The 27,173-nt window shown below is 45.0% G+C and overlaps 1 protein-coding gene across 1 annotated transcript in view; it reads right to left on the bottom strand.

The window, feature by feature from the left end:
• LOC138296565 (glutathione S-transferase 3-like) overlaps positions 1-27,173 on the bottom strand; it is a 302,491-nt gene that overhangs the window by 128,065 nt on the left and 147,253 nt on the right. The window contains exon 5 of the mRNA XM_069235805.1: positions 18,852-18,993. Within this exon, the coding sequence (XP_069091906.1) occupies positions 18,852-18,993 (142 nt within the window). The remainder of the gene's footprint in view (positions 1-18,851; positions 18,994-27,173) is intronic.

Here is a 27,173-nt window from a genome sequence, read left to right as displayed (position 1 = left end):
CTGCCAAGGATCGACCGCTGACTGCTCCACGACACCTGCAAAACTGCAATAAAGTAGCAAGAAGACTACCAGCGATATTGTAGCGCCTAATCCTGCCGGCTTTCTCGACTGTTTCCTGGTGGTGCATGCTCTGGGGGCTGTCTGCCTTCACCCTGCACTGGAAGCCAAAAGGAAATCTCCCGTGGGTCGACTGAATCTTCCCCTGGTAACGCAGGCACCAAACTTCTGCTTCACCGGTCCGCTGGGTACCCTCTCACCATGACGAGCATGGTACCTGGAACAAAGGAGCTGGAGCCAAGTGGCCCCGACAGTCCAGTGGTCCATCTGTCCAAATTTGGCGGAGGTAAGTCCTTGCCTCCCCTCTCCAGACAGTAACCCTGTGTACTGCGTGAACTGCAGCTGCTAGGGCTTTTGTGCACTTTTGCAAGGACTCTTGTGCACAGCACAGCCCAGGTCCCCAGCACTCCGTCCTGCATTGCTCAACTCACTGAGTTGACCACCGGCTTCGTGTGACCCTCCTTTGTAGTGTTGAGATGACTGCTGTGCTCCGTTTTCTTAAACCCGTGTTCAAGTGCTTCTGCGGGTTCTGCCTTCTTCTGTGTGGGCTCTGTGTTGCTGAGGCCCCCCTCTGTCTCCTCTTCCAAGTGGCAACCTCCTGGTCCTTCCTGGGCACAGGCAGCACCCATTTTCTTCAACCGTGACCTTTGCAGCTAGCAAGGCTTGTTTGCAGTCTTTCTGCATAGAAACAACTCTGCATCCTCCAGCATTCCATGGGACATCTTCTGTGCAAAGGAGAAGTTCCTGGCATCTTCCGTTGTTGCAGAATCTTCAGCTTCTTCCACCCTGAGGCAGCCATTTTGCACCTTCATGCAGGGTTTAGTGTGCTCCTGCACCCCCTGGACACTTTCGTGACTCTTGGACTTGGTCCCCTTCCTTTACAGGTCCTCAGGTCCAGGAATCCGTCTTCAGTGCTTTGCAGTCAGTTGTGGTCTTAGGAGATTCTGCAATCACAACTTTAGTGTATTTCTGGGGAAGTAGGGTCACTTTACTCCTACTTTTCAAGGTCTTGGGGTGGGGTATCTTGGACACCCTTAGTGTTTTCTTACACTCCCAGCGACCCTCTACACACTAAACTAGCCCTGGGGTCCCTAAGTCGTTCGCATTCCACTTTCTTAGTATATGGTTTGTGTTGCCCCTAGAGGTATTGCATCCTATTGTATTCTACAGTGTTTGCACTACTTTTCTAACTGTTTACTTACCTGATTTTGGTTTGTGTGTATATTTTGTGTATTTTACTTACCCCCTAAGGGAGTATAGCCTCAGATATTTTTGGCACATTGTCACTAAAATAAAGTACCTTTATTTTTAGTAACTCTGAGTATTGTGATTCTTACGATATAGTGCTATACGATATAAGTGGTATAGTAGGAGCTTTGCATGTCTCCTAGTTCAGCCTAAGCTGCTCTGCTATAGCTACCTCTATCAGCCTAAGCTGCTAGAACACTACTTATCTACTAATAAGGGATAACTGGACTTGGCACAAGGTATAGGTACCATCAGGTACCCACTATAACCCAGGCCAGCCTCCTACAATAATCAATTACAGAGTGTTGTACAGTGGCACAGTATAGTACCATGTTGTACAGTAAAGTGAAGGGATTTAGACAAGAGTAAAGTGTCAGAGAGTGGCATGCAGTGTTGTGTAATCAATTAGAGTATCGTGGAGTAGTGTTGTACAGTGGCATACAGTATAGTACAGTGTTGCACAGTGGAGTGAAGGAATATACACAGGAGCAAAGTGTTAGAGTGGCATACAGTGTAAGGGTGTTGTAGAGTGGAGTTGCATAGAGTACAATAGCGTGTTAAATAGTGGAGCTGCCTAAAGTGGATTGCTGTATAGTAGTGTAGAATGAGGTAAAGCCTTGTTGAGTCGAGTGGTGTAACAGTGTGGAGTAAAGTACAACAGAGTGTATTCATGTGCCTCAGAGTGGCATGGAACTGTGTGTACTTAGTGTAGGTAGGAAACTGTAATAAATTGAAGTGGGGTCTTGTACAGTAGAGTGGAGTGCTGTGTTGTACAGAAATGTATCGTAGAGTGGAATAGAGTGTTGTACATTGGAATGTATGGGCATAGAGCAGAGTATAGTGTTGGACAGTGGAGTGTACGGGATAGAGTGGAGTAGAATGTTGTAGTGTCATGAAGTGTGGTAGACTTTTAAAGAGCAGAGTTATATAGAGTGGAGGCGAGTGCCACACAATGTAGTGGTGTAGACTGGAGTGGAGTACACTGTCGTGGCATAGAGTGGGTTACCTTAAAGTGAAGCAGCATACAGTGGAATAACATACAGTGAACTACTGTACAGTGGAGTGTAGAAGGGTGGAGTGGCGTAGAGTCAAAAACCATAGAGTGGAGTGGTGTACAGTGGAGTGGCATAGAGTTGAGTAGGGTACAGTGGATTAGTGATTCGCATACACTGAAATGGCGTGGTGTAGAGTCCAGAAAACTGTTATAAACTAGAGTGGCATCTAATACAGTAGAGTGAAATACTGTGTTGTACAAATTTGAAAACTGTCAGAGTGGAGTAGAGTGTTGTACACAAGAGTGTACAGGCATAGAGCAGAGTGCAAATTTGGACACTGAGTGTAGGGGGATAGAGTGGAGTACAGTCTAGAAGAGTGCCATAAAGTATAGTACAGTTTTGCAGAGTGGAGTTATACTGAGTGGAAGAGTACACTGGAGTGGTGTAGCGTGGAGTAGCAGAGTGGAGTGGTATAAAGCGGAATAGCAAATAGTACAGTAGCATACAGTGGAGTGGCATAAAGTGTAATAGCTTCTAGTGTAGTAGAGTACAGTGGAATGACGTGCAGTGAAGTGGTTTACAGTGTGGAGTGGGGTATTGTTGGATGGGGTAGAGTGTAATAGCATACAATGGAGTGGCGTACAGTGGTGCGGGTAGAGTGGAAACTCCTACAGTAGAGGGGCAAACACTGAAGGGTTGTAGACTGAAATAGCAAATAGCGGAGTAGGTAAAGTGCAGTGGCGGACACTGAAGTGGTGTGCTCCACTGCACTGAAGTGGTGTAGACTGGAGTGTTGTACACTGGAATGAGACCGAATGTAATATCATACAGTGGAGTGGAGTGGCGTAAAATGGAACAGTGTAGAATGGGGTGGGGTAGAGTGGATTGGCATACAGTGGAGCAGAGTAGCATACAGTGCAATGTCAGAGTGGAATGACAGAGTGGAATAGCATATACTGAAGCAGCATATAGTGAAGTAGCGTACACTGAAAAGGCGTGGAGTTGTGTACATTGTAATAACTTATAGTGCAGTGGCGTAGAGTGTAATAGTGCATAGTGGAGTAGCACACATAGAAGTAGCGTATAAAGGAGAGATATAGACTGGTGTGGCGCACAGTGGCGTAGGATAGAGTATAACAGCATACAGTGGCGTAGCCATACACTGGAGTGGGGTGCAACTGAATAGCAGAGAATGAAATGGCAAAGAGTAGAGTACCATTTACTGGAGTGATGTAGAGTGGAGTAGCATATAGTGGAATAGCATACAGTGGAGTGTTGTGGAGTGGCATACAGTAGAATGGCATAAAGTGGAACAGCATATAGTGGAGTTGCATCCAGTAGAGTAGTGTACAGTAGAGGGCCATTGACTGGAGTGGCATGCAGTGGCGCTGCATACAGTGCAGTAGTGTAGACTGGAGTGGTGTAGAGTGAAATAGCCTACAGTGGAAAGGCTACAGTGGTGTTGCACACAGATTTATGGGAAATTTGGCAGCAATATATATTTTGGTGTGTAGAGTAAAACAAAACAGTGACTGTGCTGCCTTGTGTTTCTCCAGATTTAGCAATCAAAGCAGGGCCATGCATAGTGGCCTTGTGTTTTTTTGTAAATTTGATTTAAGTATTGCGTTGTCCATGCAACACCATGAGTGACGCAAAGGTATTTTAATCCAATAATACTGCTATGCCTTAGTTATAGTTTGGGGAATTGTATGCTGGCATAACCGTGGTACATGGCGATGACAAGGCAGTATATCTGGGTAGTAGATGAAATGAGATGGACTTGAGAAGATGTTTTAGATAATGAAAAGGTAGCCACATTGAACACAGCCAAAATGTAGTGAAAACAATGTTAGAACCTTATATATAGGTAAATAGTAGGTCCCTACCTATTACCAATTTATTAAAGTTGTAATAGGTAGGAAAATTTGTTTATATATTTTTTATATACATTTACGTCCATGTTCTGCAGTAGCTTCATGTACTTTTGAAAAATTTAGCAAAAGTACAGCGACAGTGTCAGATATCACCAAGTTTAAATGTCCTATAACTTAAAAAAGACTAACCTTACTATCAAAAAGCATAATTTCTGCAGCATAATGTATAATCCTGCCAAATTCATTCAGCCATTTTCGTGCTATGTCAAATACATAGTGCATGGAAAATGCACTGGTGGAAAAACACATTGTGGGATCCCTTTTACCTTTGCATCCTCTTAACGATTCACCACAAAAATGTACATCATCTCAAAATGTAGACAATGCTATAGGTCTGGGAAGTTTTGTGATAATTTGTCAATCAGGTGGAAAGTTATAAGGGAGCTAATATCTGAGGAATACAGCCAACAGTTTTTGCGCTGTGGGAAATGCAAAAATCTAAGTAAAATGCATTGGATTGAACGCTGTTTTGGGACACCACCTTTTCCCTTTGCACCACCTTGACCAAACACTGCAAAACCTTCAGTTCTCCCAAAATGAAACTGGGGCAGCAGGTCTGCAAATTTTCACGCACATTTGTCAAATGGGTGCAAAGTTATAAAGGAACAAAACAAAAACAATCTCTGATCACCCTAACTATAACTACAGAGCAGAGTGGCTACCTCCGCTCTGTAATTATATATATATGTATATATATATTTTCACACGGAATTGAGAATTCACTCAAAGTACGACTGCACAGAAACAGGATGTCACCAGCTCTAGAGCCATAAAATGATCCAACTCTCACAAAGTTCGATGCTCTTTGATTAATTTAAATTGTCAAATACCGCCAACTCACCCCCTCCAAACAGAAAACTGAATTGTCTACATGTTTCGGCTGATGCCTTCTACTGGACATATATACATACATACACATAAAAATATATATCTCAAGACAATACCCTTCCCAGCTTAGGGTGACTAATAAATAATGCAAATTAGGAAGGAAGGCACTCTCAGTAGTTCCCAATTTTATTGAATTGCCAATAATTATTGAATGCCTTGCTCATACTGTTCCCACAAACAAAGACATTCTGAAAACAAATATGTTGGACATGTACTACCCGAACAAAAGTCCACTATTGAAAAACTATGCCTCTACGAAGTTGCTCAGTTCTTCACATATAGAACCAATGTGACAGAAGAGTTTACACAGGTACATTTTGAATGGAACATATCAATGGTGGTTTAATATGTCATAGTAAACCTACTCACATTAATCATCATAAATTAAGTAGTAACACAGAAAGAAAAAAAAATAATTTTGCTATTTAGCACTTTTTCAACAGTAGAAACCATGGCACAAAGAAGAATGTTAAGGTCCCTTTGAATGCTATTTAATGTTTATAAGAATGACATTGCAGAGACTGACTTTCAGACATACTTACAAACGCTGAATCAATACAGTGCAGATGCAGACATTCAATACAATACTACACCTACTAATGATACTTCTACTTCCAGGACTGATTACCCACTTGGAAAACCAATTTTTGATACTGAAGCCGTGGTTGATATGGATGAGTTTGAAAATGCAGTGGACCAAGTAAAAGGGGACGTACATAATTTAGATAACTTAATATCTTAAATAGCAAAAAACTACAAATTTACAAGTACATAAAAGAATCAGTAGATCATGGACTTCAACAGGAAAATGGAACATGTGAATGTACTACTTAGGAACCTACATTACAATATGTAAACAGACATGCAGATATAGGGAAAAGCTTTCCTTTTAAAGTTATTACTGCTTATGTACATAAAGGTATTGATTCCAATTGATTTTGTGTAGTTTCTGCTCCTAGTGGCTTAGCAGTACATAACATCAAAGGAATAACCTTACATCGTCTACTCTTACTACCTGTGGAACTTGATATCAAACTGGAATACTTAACATTAAATAATGATCCATGCCAAGAACTTGGTAGAGTACTTAAAAATGTAAATGTTTTGATTTTAGATGAAGCTAGTATGATTTCTAAGTTAATGTTTGTTCATCTTTATATGCAGGAGGTACTCAAAACGTCTTGAGATATGTTGCTTGGGGGAAATGTGATTGTGCTTGGAGACTAACAACAACTAACACTACTAAAAGGTCAACCGTTTTCCCACAAACCTATGCAAGACCAAATTCATAATTCTTTGGGAAGTATAGGCAAAACCAACATTTGGTTGCATTTCACATAAACAGAATCATCACAAAATATGAGGCAAATTAATGATGCCAAAATATTAAAAGACATTTGCTCTGGCGTTCTAACAAATGAAGCAAAAACGATGCTAAGGTTACAAAATGCAAATAAAAAAATCCTAAACTTCATTCAAGAGCTGAAGTAATGCATTACTTACAAAATCACAACCCGTTGTTGTTTAATGGTAACTGCAGAAAAATATGTACAATTAAACTATGAAATGTTACAACTGGAAGAAGAAAAAAAAAAAACAATTCTACATCTTCCTTCTGAAGATAAAGTTGAGAATCACAGAGTAAACATACCTATAACCAAAAGTTTAGTTACTAAATTACAACAGATGGAAAAAACAGTTTCACATACAGTGAGATTGGAATATAATTTACAGCTATCTAAAAATTGGTGTGTAATTGTATGTCAAAATGGAAATGTAGAAGAAAAAATAGTAGTAAATGGAGCCATGGGATTTGTAGTAGACTTTGCTATGTCTGGAAAAAATTAAGACACTGAATTTATTTAAGTCAAATTTGGCCACATAACACAGAAAAAAATCTCGATGTGCATGAAGATTTTTACTTCTGAAAGATTTATATATTCGTAGAGAAGAGTGTCCACTTTATTTGGCTAGTCAGCCTTCATCAAATATACCTACCCATTGCACAGCTTATACCCTTTCATAAAACATCACTTATTCCACATTAAATCATAGTATTCGTAACAACATTCATGACTTCTCAAATTTGATCATTTATGAGAACAGTGTACATGGTAGGAGGGCGAGTCATATTTCATGTAGTCTGGCTAGCGAGTTCACAACACTCTGCACAGAGGTGCTTGAGTCACTAAGTTTTTTTAAACCAATTTTTATTATAATTTTTTAACAAAAGTATCATACGTAGCGTGCAGAACCAGTTGAATGTAGTTTACATACTGACATTGTTTCCGCCACATCAGTGATGTCATGTGTGACATAAGTACAATAGCGGCAGGAGTTTCGGATCAATCAGTACAATTGGGAGCATAACAGGCAAAAAACATTAAGACTACTGTAGGAAAGTACCATCTTGCCTGGCATGTTACCCCCATTTTTCACTGTATATATGTTGTTTTAGTTGTATGTGTCACTGGGACCCTGGTAACCCAGGGCCCCAGTGCTCATAAGTGTGCCTGAATGTGTTACCTGTGTAGTGACTAACTGTCTCACTGAGGCTCTGCTAATCAGAACCTCAGTGGTTATGCTCTCTCATTTCTTTCCAAATTGTCCTGACAGGCTAGTGACCATTTTTACCAATTTACATTGGCTTACTGGAACACCCTTATAATTCCCTAGTATATGGTACTGAGGTACCCAGGGTATTGGGGTTCCAGGAGATCCCTATGGGCTGCAGCATTTCTTTTGCCACCCATAGGGAGCTCTGACAATTCTTACACAGGCCTGCACTGCAGCCTGAGTGAAATAACGTCCACGTTATTTCACAGCCATTTTACACTGCACTTAAGTAACTTATAAGTCACCTATATGGCTAACCTTTACCTGGTAAAGGTTGGGTGCAAAGTTACTTAGTGTGAGGGCACCCTGGCACTAGCCAAGGTGCCCCCACATTGTTCAGAGCCAATTCCCTGAACTTTGTGAGTGCGGGGACACCATTACACGCGTGCACTACATATAGGTCACTACCTATATGTAGCTTCACCATGGTAACTCCGAATATGGCCATGTAACATGTCTATGATCATGGAATTGCCCCCTCTATACCATCCTGGCATAGTTGGCACAATCCCATGATCCCAGTGGTCTGTAGCACAGACCCTGGTACTGCCAAACTGCCCTTCCTGGGGTTTCACTGCAGCTGCTGCTGCTGCCAACCCCTCAGACAGGCATCTGCCCTCCTGGGGTCCAGCCAGGCCTGGCCCAGGATGGCAGAACAAAGAACTTCCTCTGAGAGAGGGTGTGACACCCTCTCCCTTTGGAAAATGGTGTGAAGGCAGGGGAGGAGTAGCCTCCCCCAGCCTCTGGAAATGCTTTCTTGGGCACAGAGGTGCCCAATTCTGCATAAGCCAGTCTACACCGGTTCAGGGACCCCTTAGCCCCTGCTCTGGCGCGAAACTGGACAAAGGAAAGGGGAGTGACCACTCCCCTGACCTGCACCTCCCCTGGGAGGTGTCCAGAGCTCCTCCAGTGTGCTCCAGACCTCTGCCATCTTGGAAACAGAGGTGCTGCTGGCACACTGGACTGCTCTGAGTGGCCAGTGCCACCAGGTGACGTCAGAGACTCCTGCTGATAGGCTCCTTCAGGTGTTAGTAGCCTATCCTCTCTCCTAGGTAGCCAAACCCTCTTTTCTGGCTATTTAGGGTCTCTGTCTCTGGGGAAACTTTAGATAACGAATGCATGAGCTCAGCCGAGTTCCTCTGCATCTCTCTCTTCACCTTCTGATAAGGAAACGACCGCTGACCGCGCTGGAAGCCTGCAAACCTGCAACATAGTAGCAAAGACGACTACTGCAACTCTGTAACGCTGATCCTGCCGCCATCTCGACTGTTTTCCTGCTTGTGCATGCTGTGGGGGTAGCCTGCCTCCTCTCTGCACCAGAAGCTCCGAAGAAATCTCCCGTGGGTCGACGGAATCTTCCCCCTGCAACCGCAGGCACCAAAAAGCTGCATTACCGGTCCCTTGGGTCTCCTCTCAGCACGACGAGCGAGGTCCCTCGAATCCAGCGACTCTGTCCAAGTGACCCCCACAGTACAGTGACTCTTCAGCCCAAGTTTGGTGGAGGTAAGTCCTTGCCTCACCTCGCTGGGCTGCATTGCTGGGAACCGCGACTTTGCAGCTACTCCGGACCCTGTGCACTTCCGGCGGAAATCCTTTGTGCACAGCCAAGCCTGGGTCCACGGCACTCTAACCTGCATTGCACGACTTTCTAAGTTGGTCTCCGGCGACGTGGGACTCCTTTGTGCAACTTCGGCGAGCACCGTTTCACGCATCCTCGTAGTGCCTGTTTCTGGCACTTCCCCGGGTGCTACCTGCTTCAGTGAGGGCTCTTTGTCTTGCTCGACGTCCCCTCTCTCTTCAGGTCCAATTTGCGACCTCCTGGTCCCTCCTGGGCCCCAGCAGCGTCCAAAAACGCCAAACGCATGATTTGCGTGTAGCAAGGCTTGTTGGCGTCCTTCCGGCGGGAAAACACTTCTGCACGACTCTCCAAGGCGAGAGGGATCCGTCCACCAAAGGGGAAGTCTCTAGCCCTTTTCGTTCCTGCAGAAACCTCAGCTTCTTCTGTCCAGTCGAAGCTTCTTTGCACCCGCAGCTGGCATTTCCTGGGCATCTGCCCATCTCCGACTTGCTTGTGACTTTTGGACTTGGTCCCCTTGTTCCACAGGTACCCTAGATTGGAAATCCACAGTTGTTGCATTGCTGGTTTGTGTCTTTCCTGCATTATTCCTCTAACACGACTGTTTTGTCCTTAGGGGAACTTTAGTGCACTTTGCACTCACTTTTCAGGGTCTTGGGGAGGGTTATTTTTCTAACTCTCACTATTTTCTAATAGTCCCAGCGACCCTCTACAAGGTCACATAGGTTTGGGGTCCATTCGTGGTTCGCATTCCACTTCTGGAGTATATGGTTTGTGTTGCCCCTATCCCTATGTTTCCCCATTGCATCCTATTGTAACTATACATTGTTTGCACTGTTTTCTAAGACTATACTGCATATTTTTGCTATTGTGTATATATATCTTGTGTATATTTCCTATCCTCTCACTGAGGGTACACTCTAAGATACTTTGGCATATTGTCATAAAAATAAAGTACCTTTATTTTTAGTATAACTGTGTATTGTGTTTTCTTATGATATTGTGCATATGACACTAAGTGGTACTGTAGTAGCTTCACACGTCTCCTAGTTCAGCCTAAGCTGCTCTGCTAAGCTACCATTATCTATCAGCCTAAGCTGCTAGACACCCTATACACTAATAAGGGATAACTGGGCCTGGTGCAAGGTGCAAGTACCCCTTGGTACTCACTACAAGCCAGTCCAGCCTCCTACAACTACCCCCAAACAATTTGTAACAGTTAAACACTGACAGTGTTCAATCACTAAATATGATAAATATTTCATTGCTGTACTTTCTGGCCATGGCAGATCAGTGGATTTCCAGGAAGTCTCTGCAGGAGACGCATATGGGTTTCACTGGATGAAATAATTCTTGCAGAGTGCTAATCAGGAATAAAACCATGCTAGTGTGACAAGCATGCATGCATTAATATCAATCCAGTAGCACATATCAGTATGAAAGGTGAGAACTCTGTATACAGAGGAGCCTATTGGTCTACAAGATAGAATCAATTTAGTACATAACTACTAGTGGATGCTGGGACGCTAGGCAGATAAACTTTCACTGTAGGCATGTAGATCTGATAGTAGCATTCTCTAGTCCGCCACATCCGGGTATTTGTGGCGGCTGCAAATCATGTGGCGCCTAAGCGCAGTTACTTCCACTCGACCCCATTTAAGTGTCGTCTTGCACCAGCTCAACAGCTCGGCAGGGTCTTTGCCTTCCAGTGCATTGTGATGAGTCGACGGACTATTAACAGTGCCAAGTCTATGAACTGGGTGCTTGCTTTTCCCTTTTGGGATGGTTGACATAATCCCAGTAGAGCACCCTCCATCGTCCCCATACTCACTACTCTTAACGCCTTTGATACCTCGCTCCCATAAGGATACCTGTGCTGGGCAAGTACAGAACATATGTCAGAAGTATGCTTCCTGCTGGGGACATCTGGGACGTTTCGAAGACGAATCAAACATCTTGTGTAGATGGGTGGGGGTGAGGTAGAACCTGTACAGTATATCATGCTGAATGTATTGGAATGTTGCGTTCCGTAATACTTTCCTGCGGTAATGCAACACTTTTATTCCTTCTGAGTGAATTCCCTTCCCATATCCACCTCCCAACAATCCTGGGTTGCAGCCGATGCGTCTCCAGTGGTCTAGGCCAGCGCACTGACCGGCCATGTGACTTCTTTACCCCATAATGTATAGTGAGTGTATTATTGGATGTTGTGGAGGTTCAGTGCCTGTAATTCCCCAGTGTCGTTTCAGCTCCCCTGGAGACTACCGTAAGCCAGAAAGTGCCCCGCCGGGAGGTCTTTCCGCTCCTGGAGTTGCTCATAAGACAGAAGAGCGCTTTTAGTGAATCAGTTACCTAAAGTTTATACTCCCGCTGTTGCCCAGGTTTCCAACCCCGTCCTACCAAACATTCTTGCAAAGGGTTCCAGGAAGCTTAATGGAATTTCGAGGGAGTACCTGGGTATGTGTGGCATAAGTTGTATACTACGCTGGAAGCTAAGGAAAGTGATTTGAAACAATTTAGTAGCAGTAGCAGGCATTCGGCAAAAAGGTATGTTGCACCAGCTGCCAAGCTTGTGAGGCATCAGGTCCACCCAGCTCCTCCGTGAGATAACCCACTAGCCAGTGGGCCACTAACTGTACCACCGGGTGATACAACTCAAAGTTAGGGGTGCCTAACTCTCCCTTCTCCGTGGGCAATTGTAGTTTGCTGAGCGCCACACGACTCGTCCCTTTGCACCAGATGAAGCTGTTTAAGCCAGAGAGTGACATTCAAAACATAGACTTGGGGACATGGACTGGGAGGCTGTGGAAAAAAATATAAGTCTTGGCACCATCAGCATTTTAGCCACTGCAACATGCCCTTGCGCAGTTAGAGGTAAACATGCTCCAGAAAGCCATTTGAGGCCCTAGTGAGGCAACTGCTCTGATTATATTTTCATCAAGGATTTCTTGAGTCCCACGGTACGTTTGTCCCGAAGTAACAGAATGAGCGAGCTTCTAAGCATATGGACAGTGATCCACTATAAACAGCTGTTTTGGGCAGTCAGGATGCAGGGGGAATAGACAGGATTTGGCACAGTTCACCACCAATCCGGAGGCCTCTCTGAATTCACGCAAAACCGTCTGGATACCAGTGATGCCCTCTCAAATGTCCTTAATGTATACACATGTCGTCTGTGAATAGTGAGACGATGTGGGTCTACTCTTGATGGGGGATACCCCAATCACATCCCTGCCACTGAGCTAGGGGCTCCTAAGCCAAGGCAAACAGAAGAGGGGACAGTGGGCTTCCTTGTCTTGTCCCTCTACTCACTAAAAAGGAATGCAAAATGCATTTGCCAATGTTTACTCGGGCGGAGGACCCAGTGTGAAGGAGGTGGACGAGGCTCAGCAGCCGCCCCCGTGAGTCTGAGAGCCATCAGGGTGCAAAATTAATATTACCAGTCCACCATGGGGAACCGCCTTCTCTAGATCCAGTACTAAGCATGTGGCACAAGGCCACTGAATCAGGATAGCGCCAACACACGGTGTAATGGACAGATATTAAGAGTAGTGGAGCGTCCTGGCACAAAACCGTTCTGATTTGGGTGCACCAAACATGGCAGGTGTTCATATAAACGGCCAGCAGTGATCTTACTCAGCACTTTATAGTCTGATCCAAGCATGGATAATGGGCGGTGAATGCAAGTTCCATTAGAACCTTGCCCGGCTTTGGCAAGGAGACCAGAAGCGACTCTCATTGCGGGCAGAAGACAACTCTTTTCCTGGGCAACCTGAAATAACCCCAGCTTTTTAGGAGTGAGAATGCCTTGTAAAATTCTGTGTGAAATCCGTCAATACCTGGGGTCTTACAGGTTGCTGCCCAGTGAATAGCTACCCGCACTTCCTTTAAGGTAAGTGCAGCATTCATGTCATTCATCTCTAAGGGATCAGTTGTGGGGAGAGTCACAGTTTCACGGAAACAATCTATGGCCTCTCATCTGTTCACTGGAGGCGGGTCACAGAGTGCTTGATATGCGTGGTGAACGCATCATGTTTTCCCGTTTGATGCATTACTGTCCGACCGTCTGGGGTCCTAATCATTGTGATTGGCATAACTGGGGCGGCGCTACACAGTAGTCTCGCCAATAAGCAACTGGACGTATCCCTTTCAGAGTGCATCTACGCCTGATATGAGCCAAAGCCTCTGCATTGCTCAATTATTTGGGTATGTAGTTCTAAGGCTTCAGTAAGCGCTTGTACATTTGCTTGTTCAGCACAAGCTGCAGTTTTGAAACTGCTCAGGGATTCCTCAACCAGCAACAGGTCCTTCTGTAATGTCTCCAGCACTCCCACAACTGCGCATATGCAATGCCCACAAATCACCACCTTCATTGCTACCCAATCTATCAGCTTTGAGGAGGAGGTTCTCCATTTATCCATCAAGCATTGGGTCAATTCCTCTGCAGCCGTGTCCTGAAACACTGGGTCCTCTAACATGGAGGGCTTCAGTCACCATGACAGGACTGGGGGTCGCGGTTCTCTCCACTCCAGTTGTAGCTGCAGGGGGGTTGTGATCTTAGAAGGTCTGCCCTAGATACTCCACTCCTGTTGCTAGGAATCTGGTGGAGGGTCACAAAGTATGCAATCTAGTCTTACATGTAAATCATGTAGGGCTGAATAGAAGGAGTATTCCCTGATTTCGGGGTGCAAGGGCCTCCAACGATCCAACAAAGGACCAGAGTTGGAGCCAGTGGGACAAGTGTGCTGCAGTCATGATTATCAGGGGGGTCGGTAGTGGCGGATGTGAGCGTTCCAAATCCATGTTGAAGACACAAATAAAAATTCTCCCCTCCTCCCGCCCCCAGAGCCATGGTAAATGTGCCTACTTGGTTAACATTGCTGACAGTTTAGCTAAAAAGGCCTGTTGGCTCGTGTTAGGGCTATATGTGCTTCAAAGCAACACAACCCATCCATCTAGGAGTCTACTCCCACCAGTACATATCGGCCCTCAGGGTCTATTTCTAACCGTAAGCATCGGAAGGGGACCCCTGGTCGACCCTTATGAACACACTTCGTGCAAAGCCAGACTACGAGGTGCAGAAGCACTGAACTCACCAGCGCCGGTGCAGTCTGAAGTCCCTCCCCCCCCCCCCCCGCAGCTAAATGCGTCCCCTGTAGCAGGGCTATCTGTGCACCCCTCTTTCTAAGGTATTGCTGAACTACATGTTGCTTGCGCATTTTGCCCATACATCAGACGTTCCAAGTGACGATTCCTAGTTTGTTCATCTTAGTAGAAACACTAAAGCACTACGTCCTAATGGTAATTACCAATCGTAACGATTGTGCTGCGTGTGCAAGGTGTACATGCAGGTCATGTGGTGGACAAAACACAACATGCCGTTTTAGATAATAAACTGTATTAACAGAACCCCCTACCCAGAGTGACCCATGAATGTATGGCCACCAAAACGATAAACATTAAATCAGTTTGTAGACTAGGCTTTAGGGCTAAATAACATCGACCACCCTCACCCCTCCCCCCCACCCCAATTTTTCACTTAACTTGTCACCCTAAGAGCCAATTGTTGGATTGCGATAGATATGCGTGCATCACTCACTATGTCCTCATGTATTCACACTAGTTCTCCCGCCGTCTGGGGTTTAACAGGCAATCTCAACAAATTCACACTGCAATTGTAGTGGGGAGAGCCTGGTTCAGAAGTTCCGTCTCCCGAGGCAGTGACTGAAGGCGATCTATGTACTGTCCGGAGGTTTGCCATTTCTGTTAGGGCCTGAGCTGCTTGGTCTTTGGCCTGTACGTTACGGCATTGGGCCCCCACATGTTTGTGCACTTCTTACGGCACAAAACATCTGCTTTTTCAGGACGAGTGGACTACAGTTGGGGCATGGGTGATGGCGGTGCAGAAGTCTCATATCTTCTTTGCTCCACCCAGTCCCATGCATCTCTGGGTTAGGTGAAGAAATAACTCTGGCGTCCAGCCATTATTTTTAGTTTGGCTGGGAAAAGGAGTGAGTACTGGAGTTCAGCCTGGTGTAGCTTATGCTTCACCTCAAGAAAAGAGGCCCTGCGGCATTGCACCGAAAGGGTGTAATCTGGAAGATGAGGACTTTTGCGTTGTCATATTGCAGCGGTAAGCGATTTCTGGTACCTTGGAAAATCGCATCCTTCGCCCTGTAGTTCATTTTTATGGCCATTTTAGGGCACAGCAGATCCTCTGGTTTTTTTTTTTTGGGGGGGGGGGGGGACGACTTGCCGGGACTCTACGGGTACATTCAATCAGGAAATATGTGGAAAGGCAGCTGGGTGCCTTCTCCTGTGAAAGTCAGGTTTCAAAAACCTGAACAGGGTCAGAGCCCTCTGTTCCGTCTGTGATGGGGGCGGCCCTTGGAAACCTTAGCCTGGGCCTCTAATTCCTGTACCTTTGCGGTAGGAGAGCGTACCCGTCCTTTTAATTCTTTCACTGACGGATGCATTTCTGTCAGTTCTTGTTCTGTGTGGGTGACATTCTCCATAATTTACGTTGAACTTCTCAGTTCTATTGCCACTGCTTCCCCCCCCTCCAGTGTACAGATCTTGGCAGGTGTCCGCTATGGCAATTAGAATTTTGTCCAACTTGAAGTCGGTGGAGGACTCTGAGGCATCGCAGACCTGTACCATCCTCCTGTTAGTCCTGTTGACATTTAGGGCCTGTGCACCCCTTCTGTTCATATTGTGAGGTGCATCCCTGGGTTGGGGCCTTCAAGTCTAAGCTAGACAAAGGAGTATTGAAGAGTGATGTAGAATGTGTGTGTACCCGCCAGACACCACTCAGTAGACCTCGGGCGGAACAAGCAGTACCATCGGGAAGAAATGATCAGGGAGTATTAGGGAACAGTCACCCCCCCCTCCCCCCCAACCTGTGCACCTCTGCTATCAGGAGTAGAGCCAAAATTGTCCAACAGTTTGTCAATGAGTATTTTTCCAATTGAGAATAGTGTGTATAAACTTCAGGGGATATGCACCAGGACCCGCCTCACCCCTGTTTTTCTTCCCCAGGGGGACACAAGCAATTCTGGGTGCAATTCCCTTGCTTTGCACCATAGTTCCATAACAGGCGGTTTATCCACAGTCAGGGGTACCACTGATACAGTGAAATTCACAATCTCAGGAACCAAATCAGCACCACATTACCTGAGGTGGGTCACCCTTCATATTCCAGAGCATTTAGCTTAGCTGTGCCCGTATTACTGGGCGCACAGCACCGACTCCCAAGGCCTGAACCCCTTCTGTCCTCTGATGGGTCCTGTGACCCCTCTCCTGTATAGCAAGGTCCTGTGTGAGGGGCAGAGGAATGCGTAAAAGGCTGCAACAGTTAGAGTGGGAGGTGCAGGAGCAATGATATTCCTCAAGTGTGGCTCAATGGTTAGAGCGGCAGACCCTGATGCAGAAATCTGGCCCAGGACCAGGGTTCAATTCCTGCCTCGGTGGGTCTTGGGCTCAATTTCCTCCCTTGGACCTGATAATTCTCGCATTGGTGCCTAATCTAATTCATGGGTCCCACTCTGTAACTCTGGGCAATAGCTTGCTTAATCTCCACAAGGGCCCCAACAGCGCTGGGATGCCTGGCTTCACCTTGGAGGTTGCTCAGGAGTGGGCACCTCACAGGGAAAAGCCAGGAGGGATTCCACAGCGGTATGCGTACAGCGCCTTGAGACCCTAACGGGTGAGTAGTGCGCTATACAAGTACGAAGTTTACAGTTTCCCTCTGGAGCCTCTGGGTGGGCAGCAGTATGTCAGCTCAGATGGCGGAGGGGTAGGCCTCGGGTCCCCCTGGGGTGAGGGTGGGGGCAAGTCTGGGCTCCACTATAAATTATTGTAGGGTTGGGCGGGTGCTGGTGACAAAAAAAAAAAAAAAAAAAGAGGGGGGAGACAGGGAGGAATGAGGAGTTCTTGCAGATAGTTATGTGGTTATCCCTCCCTCGACATTCATTGTTTGCAACTGAGAGCGCATGCACGCGGCTTCAGTCCGAGGCACCAAGACTGTCGCGGAATCTGTCAGGCTCCCGGGGCTAGCTGCACTCAACTCTGTTGAGCATACGAGGGGCTCCCACAGCAGCCCCCTCTACTGTTCAGTGCGTGACTTGATCCCGCCACCAGCCAGGCCGGAAAACCACACTGATCCGCACTGCTCTTCCTCCTCAGGCCCACATCATGACGCAAGCTCGAGAGCCATTCACAGTTCCTCGGCATAGAGCGGTCTGCACAAGTTTTAGGGCTTGCTCGGTGCCGCGGCCCTTTCCAAGCTCCGCACCATTGGTAATGGGCTCTGAATGCTGCAGATGGTGTGTACGTTAATGGATGTCGTGTCTTCCCATCAGAGTTAACCCAAAGCTCGATTGCCATCTTGCAGCACCTGGTCACATCCCGAGTTACTGTCAGTTTAGAGTGGAATGCTAACTATAACTTCAAGTTATATATATAAAACTTTAGAATTTTTAATGTTTGTGTAGTTTATGTTGGTTTTGTAAAGAAATAATAAATTATGTTTTCCTAACTACAACTGACTAGACCTTAATTTTTTTATTAACTTATATATGGGTGTGAAGGTGTGTGGTATGGGAGTGTGTAAGTGTGCGTCTGTATAAAACCTAAGCAAATAAGATCTTACCTTATGTTAAAAAAAAAAATTAAAAAAAAAGTGGCCTTATAGTTAGATGCTGAAAAAAGCTAAAAACGAATGTTAAAAAAAAAAAAAAAAAAAAAACACTGAAATTCACACGTTATAGTTTATAGACCAAACTATAAGATACTCCCCGCTATGCACTGCGTATGTCCCAACATATAACATCAATCATGTTGAATGACCTCATTGATACCATGGAATGTCACCTCACTGTAATAATGAATTTGTGTTTATTAGTACAATTGCTCTATATAACGTGCGCGCGTGTGTGTGTGTGTGTGTGTGTGCAATAATAACTGTGTATAAGAAATAATGCCCGACTGTTTATGTATCATTTAATAGTTTTATGATTACAGTTACTGTTGCTTGTAAGAGGTTTGTCAATGATTGCTTATAATGGTAACTTTACCCGCCTTCTATTAGTGTTTAGAAGTAAACTTGAGTTAAATAGACACAAAATTAGGCAGGATGAATTCAGATGACTGATGACTTACATGCGCATATGACATGTGGTAGAAGAAACCCTTCAACATGTATTTATACCCTATCAGTGTCTTTGGTCGACTTATCATTGAGCGGTCGAGAGCATGAGGCCCCTCCACCCCCAACTCCTGTTGAATCATCCATAGATCACCAAACATATAACAAAGGGAAGCCCACCAGTAAGGAATAAAGGTGGTAGAGGGTGCTGCATTCCTACTACAGAAACTGAGGATCGGAGGATACCATCAGGCTCCTCATACCTTTGTAATTATTTGCACATCAACCTCATTAAGCTTTGGATAACATTTCCTAATGCTTTCAAGTAAAACAAACCAATCACTCTCCATTTTACCTGGTCTTGTAAAGTAAGCACTATAAAATGTTCAAACCTTTTCAAAAACTGGGAAGTATCTGTTTGTGGCCCTTTCGATGATGAGTTTCAAGCGTTTTTCCTGGTCATTAGCTGGTAAAAAGGGGTAGAAAATCACCAGGTCCATCAAATCGGTTGTTCCTTCAACATACATGTCAATTCTAAAAAAAAATACAATCGTTTGTATTAATTATTAGCAATTACTAATCGGCATTGCTCTTCATTCCTTCCTTACAATACATTGACATAACAAGTGGCAAAATGGCCTAGAAGCGGCCGACGCCTGGGACAAACACCTGTAACCCCAACAACCTGTGAGCTGACACGTCCAAGGTTCTTTAAAACATTTTGTATTTTTTATTATCGCACTCAAAAATGCACACACGACAGTCACATAAGGAGACCGCTGTTTCTACAACAGGACTCAGCCCACCCCCTTGCCTCCCCTTGTTCATGGCGCATTCTAGAGAAGCCACAGGTGCCGCCTCGTGCGCAGTTTACAGTTTCTCCCCACTGGAGGCAGGGAGTTTCAGGGAAGGACATCCATATCTGGCTGCTTGTAGTGCCTGTTAGTCCATGATAGGCTCTTCATTTCCTCCAAGCCTTATCAAACTGTTTGGGGCAACTGAAGCTCGCATATGCCACTCTTTCTGCTTCCATACCTCTGTTCATTCCCTCCTGACACATGCCCATTATTGGCGTGTGCTATTGCCTCAACATTCTAGCAAAGTCTTTTCACCAAAACAAAGCCCAGCATACAGAACAACAACTGTTTCCTAGGGAGGTCTGCGTCATTGGAGATGCCCAGTATAACCAGGATGTCTTGGGGACATCCACTTCCATTATGGCTTAAACTTTCGTGACAATTTGCCTCAGTCATTTCCTTGGGGCAGCCCCAAATTATATACTGTATGCATGAATCATGTCCAAACCAGAAGGCAGGGAAAAACAAAATCTAACAATGGAATCAGTGGCCACGTGCTTCCACAACCATAAGAGTGGTCACTGAGACATTTCACCTCAAAGGACTTCTTTGAAAAAGAAAAAAAAAAAAAAAGTTGTGTCTACATCCCATACTAGATTGCAGGAGTATGCAGAGCATAGGTATTTACAGCCGTATATTCTACAAACACTTACTAACCGGCATAGTAAAATACTATGTTGTAAAGGCTGTGTGGTGAAGGTAAAAACCTATGCTATATACTTAACTGCGTGGTACTCATTTGTGCAGTAAAGATTGAATGGTAAAGGTCATATGATGTAAAGGCAGTGTTGTGACAGCTGCATACCTGTGGGAAAAAAGGGCTGATTGCAGAGGCCCCCTGACTTTTTGCCCCCATTTTTCACTTTTTGTTGGCGTTTTCCTGACTCTGATGGTCCCCTGGGTACTGCTAATCAGTCCCAGGGCCTGTGCTCTGTATAAAATGAGTAGGCAAATTAGGCTAATTATAGTTGGCTAAGTCAACCTACCTATAAGTTCCTAGTATATGGTAGGGCATGTAGGTTTAGGGACCCCAGCATAGGTGGTGCCTCGTAGGTGCACTGCTGAGGTGCCCAGTGCCATTCTGAAGGCAGGCCTGCCTTGCTGGCTGCATTTAAATAAAAGTTACATGCAAATTAGACTTTGGAATTAAAAGTAGTTCCAAAATCTTAAACTACCTTATTTTTACATATACGTCACCCCTAAGGTGTGCCCTATGTGCCCCTAGGGCTGGGTGCTATGTAACTATAAGCAGGGACCTTATAAAAATAAATTAAGCCATGGTGAGGTAAAACAGCCAAATTCGTTTTTCCCTCATTGTACTGAATGGCATACATAGGCTAGAATGGGGAGACTATTACAATTTTTAAAGTCCCCTTAAGTAAAAGATATCTCAAAGATATCTCAATGTTGGTATCTGTTAGAAATGGGTTTTTTGGTTGGCAGTCAGGTTACCCCCTGTCCAAGCAAAAGCCTTCACTCTAGTCACACACAATCCAAGATTATCCTGTGCCCACCCTCTGGTAGCTTGGCACGAGCAGTCAGGCTTAACTTAGAAGGCAATGTGTAAAGTATTTGTGCAATAAATCATACAATACCACCATATAGCACCACAAAAATACACCACACAGTGTTTAGAAAAATATATAATATTTATCAGGATAATTGTAGGTCAAAACGAATAATGTTGCAATGTGAATTTGTAGAGATATCACTGAAAAGTGATATACAGTGTCTTAAGTCTTTAAAAAGCAAACAAAGTCTCTTTCAAGCACAAAGTACCTGGTTTGGAGTGGAAAACTCCTCAGAGGGCCACAGAAGAAGAGATACGTGGAAAAAGGGCGTGTGCGTCGATTTCTCCCCAGCACACACGGACTTGCGTCGTTATTTTTCATGCGGGGAAGTCGTGCGTCATTTTCCGGCGTGGGGACAGTTTCTTTCTGTGGATCGCGGGGATTACCAGATGTCCCGGGTCTGTGTGTGGATTCTCCTACTTGTTTACCAGCTGCGCGTCGTTCTGCGGGGCTGTGCATCGAAGTTTCGCTCTCACGGCAAACGTTGCGTCGATTTCTCCTCTGGAGGTCAGGCAGCGTTGTCCTTGAGAGGCCGTGCGTCGAAGTTCCGGTCGTCCCGACGGCGTCGCGTCGATCAGCGTCGGTGTGCGGCGTTTTTCTCACCGCGGAACAAGCTGTGCGTCGAAAATTTCAGTGCACGAAGCGTCCAAGTGAAAAAGAGAAGTCTTTTTGGTCCTGAGACTTCAGGGAACAGGAGGCAAGCTCTATCCAAGCCCTTGGAGAGCACTTTTACAGCCAGGCAAGAGTTCAGCAAGGCAGCAGGGCAACAGCAAGGCAGCAGTCCTTGGTAGAAAGCAGTCAGGTGAGTCCTTTAGGCAGCCAGGAAGTTCTTCTTGGCAGGATGCAGGTTCTGGCTCAGGTTTCTTCTCCAGCAAGTGTCTGATGAGGTAGGGCAGAGGCCCTGTTTTATACCCAAATGTGCCTTTGAAGTGGGGGAGACTTATAGAGTGGCTAAGAAGTGCACCAGATCCCCTTTCAGTTCAATCCTGTCTGCCAGGGTCCCAGTAGGGTGTGTGGCAGTCCTTTGTGTGAGAGCAGGCCCTCCACCCTCCCAGCCCAGGAAGACCCATTCAAAATGCAAATGTATGCAAGTGAGGCTGAGTACCCTGTGTTTGGGGTGTGTCTGAGGGAATGCACAAGGAGCTGTCAACTAAGCCCATCCAGACGTGGATTGTAAGGCACAGAAAGATTTAAGTGCAAAGAAATGCTCACTTTCTAAAAGTGGCATTTCTAGAATAGTAATATTAAATCCAACTTTACCAGTCAGCAGGATTTTATATTACCATTCTGACTATACTAAATATGACCTTCCTAATCCTTTCAGATCAGCAGCTACCACTTCAATACTGTATGAGGGCAGCCCCAATGTTAGCCTTTGAAGGGAGCAGGCCTCACAGTAGTGCAAAAACGAATTTAGGAGTTTTACACTACCAGGACATGTAAACTACACAGGTACATGTCCCGCCTTTCACCCACACAGCACCCTGCTCTAGGGGTTACCTAGGGCACACATTAGAGGTGACATATGTGGAGAAAGGAGAGATTTAGGCTTGGCAAGTACTTTTAAATGCCAAGTCGAGGTGACAGTGAAACTGCACACACAGGCCTTGCAATGGCAGACCTGAGACAAGGAAAAGGGGCTACTTAAGTGGGTGGCACAACCAGTGCTGCAGGCCCACTAGTAGCATTTAATCTACAGGCCCTAGGCACATAGAGTGCACATTACTAGGGACTTATAAGTAAATTAAATAGTCCAATCAGGTATGATTCAAAGTTACCATGTTTTAAGGGAGAGAGCATATGCACTTTAGCACTGGTTAGCAGTGGTAAAGTGCGCAGAGTCTAAAAACCAGCAAAAACAGTGTCCAAAAAGTGGAGGGAGGCAGGCAAAAAGTTAGGGGTGACCACCCTAAGGCTGTCCGGTCTAACAGTATCAAATTAATTGTTATAATAAATCCCATAACTTCCAGTTGTTGGATTTAACCCCCTAGAGTGTGTGTGTCACACTACCTCCCTGGTGCAGGTCACGACCAGTGGCCGACACCAGGGAGGGGGTTAAAAAATCTGCACCCGAGGATTTATTTTTATTTGAAAATACCCTGGGAGACATGGAAGATCTTCTGTGTCTCCTCCCGATAACCCACCCGTCCGTTTGTGACGGCGCGCTGATGTCACTGTTTTGTTTCTCCATCAGAGCAGGAAACAGCCTTGCGGGCACTTCCTGCTCCGATGGGGAAAATGTTCCAAACGGCCTTCCCGACGTTCAGGAAGGCCTCGTTTGAGAGGAGATTCTTCCCTTTCAAACAAGGCCTTCCTGAACAGGTTTCTTGGCCCTCGATCGCAGCGCCACTAAGGGCCCCCAAGGAAACCATACAGCTACAAAAAAAAAAAAAGCCAGTGCTCCAAAACGTGTTAGGATTTATTTTCAACAATAAACACTTTCTTGCTTGGAGTCATGGCCCGTTGTTTTTCGTCGAGGGATTTTGTCCCTGTGAGGCTTGGACAACGTTTGATGAATATATATATTACGCATATATACATACATACATATACACACCTATATAGATCACTTGTCAATGCGTGTGTGGTTTCCCTGAGGGCTGTGATCGGTCCCCAGGAAAAACCAGATCCACATATAAAAGTGATTATATATATACACACACACACACACACACACACACACACATACATACATATACGCACACCTACATACACATATATATATATATATACATACATATATTCGCCACCAGTTGTCTTGCAGTTGCAGCTTGCGTCTTCAAAGCAATGCACATACTTCAAAGGACCCGTTTCAACTGTAGCTTTTAGGCAGCAATAAAAAAGTCAAGTAAGTCTTGTGATTAGGTTTCTGCTACAAAAGGATGAGACCTTTGTCTAGTGGCAGTTTTGATGCCATAAAGTAGTGCAGAAGGTTTATATGCCTACTGCAAAGATCAACTCTGTATTTTATGTAAATAGCCGAGTACATTAGTAAAGTCAGCCATTACCTGTGCTATCATACAAATAAAATGTATGTGCGGGGTGGGCTATGGAGAGATGAAGGGCACTTTTGCTCAGTGGTAGTGAGTGAATCCGAGGAGGTGGTCATGGGAGTGGGAGCACCAATAATGATTGTTAGACTGGGTGCTAGAGGTGCTAAAGACTGTGACGATTGGTATGTTACGAGGTGAAGTAATAGTCTGTCTTTTGAGTGTCTTAAAAGAACATGATGATTGAGGGAAGAAGCGAAGGTAATGTGACCTCTACTGTTGCACATATCACACACACACACCCACCCACCCACCAGCAATTCTGTGACGGTCTAAGTAGGCTACTGTTTTATAGCAACAGTTTAGTCCAGTAGTTCCCAAACTGTGCGCCGTGGCACCCCAGTGTGCCACCAATCTCAACTATCAACGCTGCACACATTGTTCAGCAGTGAACCTTTGCAGATCGTTTCAATGAACTGCAGTTCCTGTAATAGCCACCAGATGCCAGTATGAGCACAGACTTCGGAACATCAGCTCTAGTTGCATCATTTTTATTGCTGAAGGACAGTTTTAATTCTACTTATCAGTGTTTCCACTTTTGTAAGCCACCTCATCCAGACAAAAAGTGCAGTTTTTGAGAAGAATGGTATCCCTGCCCTACACACTCAAGGTGACTCAGTTTTGTTTTCATTGTTGCATTCTTTCAGCTTTGCTGGAATACTGCTGATATTTTACTCTTTTTTGAAGTAGTGAAACATGCTGGTGTTAACATGTTTTTCTACATTCCTGTGTTAGTAACAGTCATTCGGGCCTTTAAATTATCATAGATTCTTAGGCCTACCCCTGCAACAAATTGATATAATTTGGATTCCAGAATGTATGCAGTAGGAATTTACACATATCCGCTTTCAGTGTCTGATGGTGTACAGAAACAACAATCTTCCAGGATTGCATTTAGCATTTTAATGTATTCTCTTTTACCTCACTGTGAACTCATGCTGCATTAGCCATCATTATTCAACGTCTCTTCAAGAAGGCAGATGAATGAGAATCACAGTGCACACGTAGTCCCCCCCCCCCCCCCGCCTGCCAAATAAATGTAATGTAATGGGGAGCCGTGGCCAACGGCCAATTGATCAAGGGAGCCGCGGGTCGAAAAAGCTTGGGAACCACTGGTTTAGTCAGTAGCAGAGATGGCATCTCGTTGGATGACTGCTACTCAATCCCTCACTTGGGTTATAGAGGACATCTCTGACGTAGGGTCAGAGACTGAGATAGCAGATATTGAGGCAGCATCTGAGGGATAGGACAATGGCACAGACACTGGGAGTGATTTTTCAGTCAGAGCTGTCCCATTCGATAACTCATCTTCCAGTGATTATGAGGGAGGTGATGAGGACAGTCCTGCTGTCCCTTCACAAGCACAGTCTGTGCAACGGGACAATAGCGGCTTAACCCAACCCAAAGAGCAAGTGCATGCAGTGGCAAGCACAGAGACAGTGCTCTCCTGGGAGCTCCCCAATTTATTTCAGCCCCAAATTCCACCAACCAAATCGTATTGTGAAGACATCAAAATTATCTATTACAAAACAAAATGGTTTTGTAAGACAGGTACCTGTATTTTTGGTCCTGGGCTCGGCAGCCATATAGGGAAACATACTAAACCCATACATTTCTGGAAACTAGACATCTGAAAGAGTCCACAGAGGTGTTACTTGTGTAGATTCCCTAAAGTTTTCTTACCCAGAATATCCTGCAAAGCTGAAATGTTGAGTAAAAACTATTGTTTCTTGCATTTCTGTCTCACAAACTACAGGAATATGCTGGGATCCACAACATTTATACCACCCAGTGTTTCCCCACCTGTCCTGATAAAAACACAACCCCACTTGAGTGCCTGTACTTAGTGCCAGCGTCAGGAATGGATCACCCCAGGTTCAACAGTTGCCCTCATGTAAGGACCAACACTGACCGTTGTGTGATCATTCCTGTCGCGGGCACTAAGCCTACCCACACAAGTGAGGTACCACTTATCGGGAGACTTGGGGGAATGCTGGGTGGAAGGAAATTTGTGGCTCCTCTCAGATTCCAGAACGTTCTGTCACTGAAATGTAAAGAAAAGTGTTTTTTTTGGCCAAAGTTTGAGGTTTGCAAAGGATTCTGGGTAACAGAACCTGGTGGGAGCGCCACAAGTCACCCCATCTTGGATTCCCCTAGGTGTCTAGTTTTAAAAAATGCACAGGTTTGATAGGTTTCCTTAGGTGCAGGCTGAGCTAGAGGCCAAAATCCACAGCTAGGCACTTTCCAAAAAACACGTCAGTTTTCAATGTAAAAATAAGATGTGTCCATGTTGTGTTTCCTGTCGCGGTCATTAGGCCTACCCACGCAATTGAGGTACCATTTCTATCGGGAGACTTGGGGGAAACACAGAATAGCAGAACAAGTGTTATTGCCCCTTGTCTTTCTCTACATTTTGTCCTTCCAAACGGAAGCCAGTGTGTAAAAAATAGGTATATTTGAGAAATGCCCTGTAATTCACATGCTAGTATGGGCACCCATGAATGAAAACCCATTGCAAGGAGCAGCTCATTTATTGGCTCTGGGTACCTAGGGATCTTGATGAACCTACAAGCACTATATATCACCGCAATCAGAAGAGTCCAGCAGACGTAACAATATATTGCTTTAAAAAATCTGACATCGCAGGAAAAAGTTACAGAGTAAAACATGGAGAAAAATGGCTGTTTTTCCCAGCTCAATTCCAAAATTTTCTTTTTATTTCAGCTGTTATTTTCTGTAGGAAACCCTTGTAGGATCTACACAAATTACCCATTGCTGAATGAAGAGTTTTACCTACTTTTCAGAAATGTTTAGCTTTCTGGGATCCAGCATTGGTTTCACACCCATTTCTGTCACTAACTGGAAGGAGACTGAAAGCACACAAAAAAAATAATTCGTAAAAATAGGGTATGTCCCAGTAAAATGCCAAAATTGTGTTGAAAAATGTGGCTTTCTGATTCAAGTCTGCCTATTCCTGAAAGCTGGGAAGATGCCGATTTTAGCACCGCAAAGCCTTTGTTGATGCCATTTTCAGGGAAAAAAAGCACAAGCCTTTTTCGGCAGCCCTTTTTTCCCATTGTTTTGAAAAAAAACGAAATATTTGCTGTATTTTGGCTAATGTCTTGGTCTCCTCCTGGGGAACTCCCAAACTCTGGGTACCTTTAGAACTCCTAGGAGGTTGGAAAAAAAGGAACCACATTTGGCGTGGATTGCTTATGTGGACAAAAGGTTATGAA

Source organism: Pleurodeles waltl, chromosome 5 (assembly GCF_031143425.1).
Source record: "Pleurodeles waltl isolate 20211129_DDA chromosome 5, aPleWal1.hap1.20221129, whole genome shotgun sequence".
NCBI lineage: Eukaryota > Metazoa > Chordata > Amphibia > Caudata > Salamandridae > Pleurodeles > Pleurodeles waltl.
Note: the sequence above shows the minus strand (reverse complement) of the source record. Positions and strands in the feature narration are given on the sequence as shown.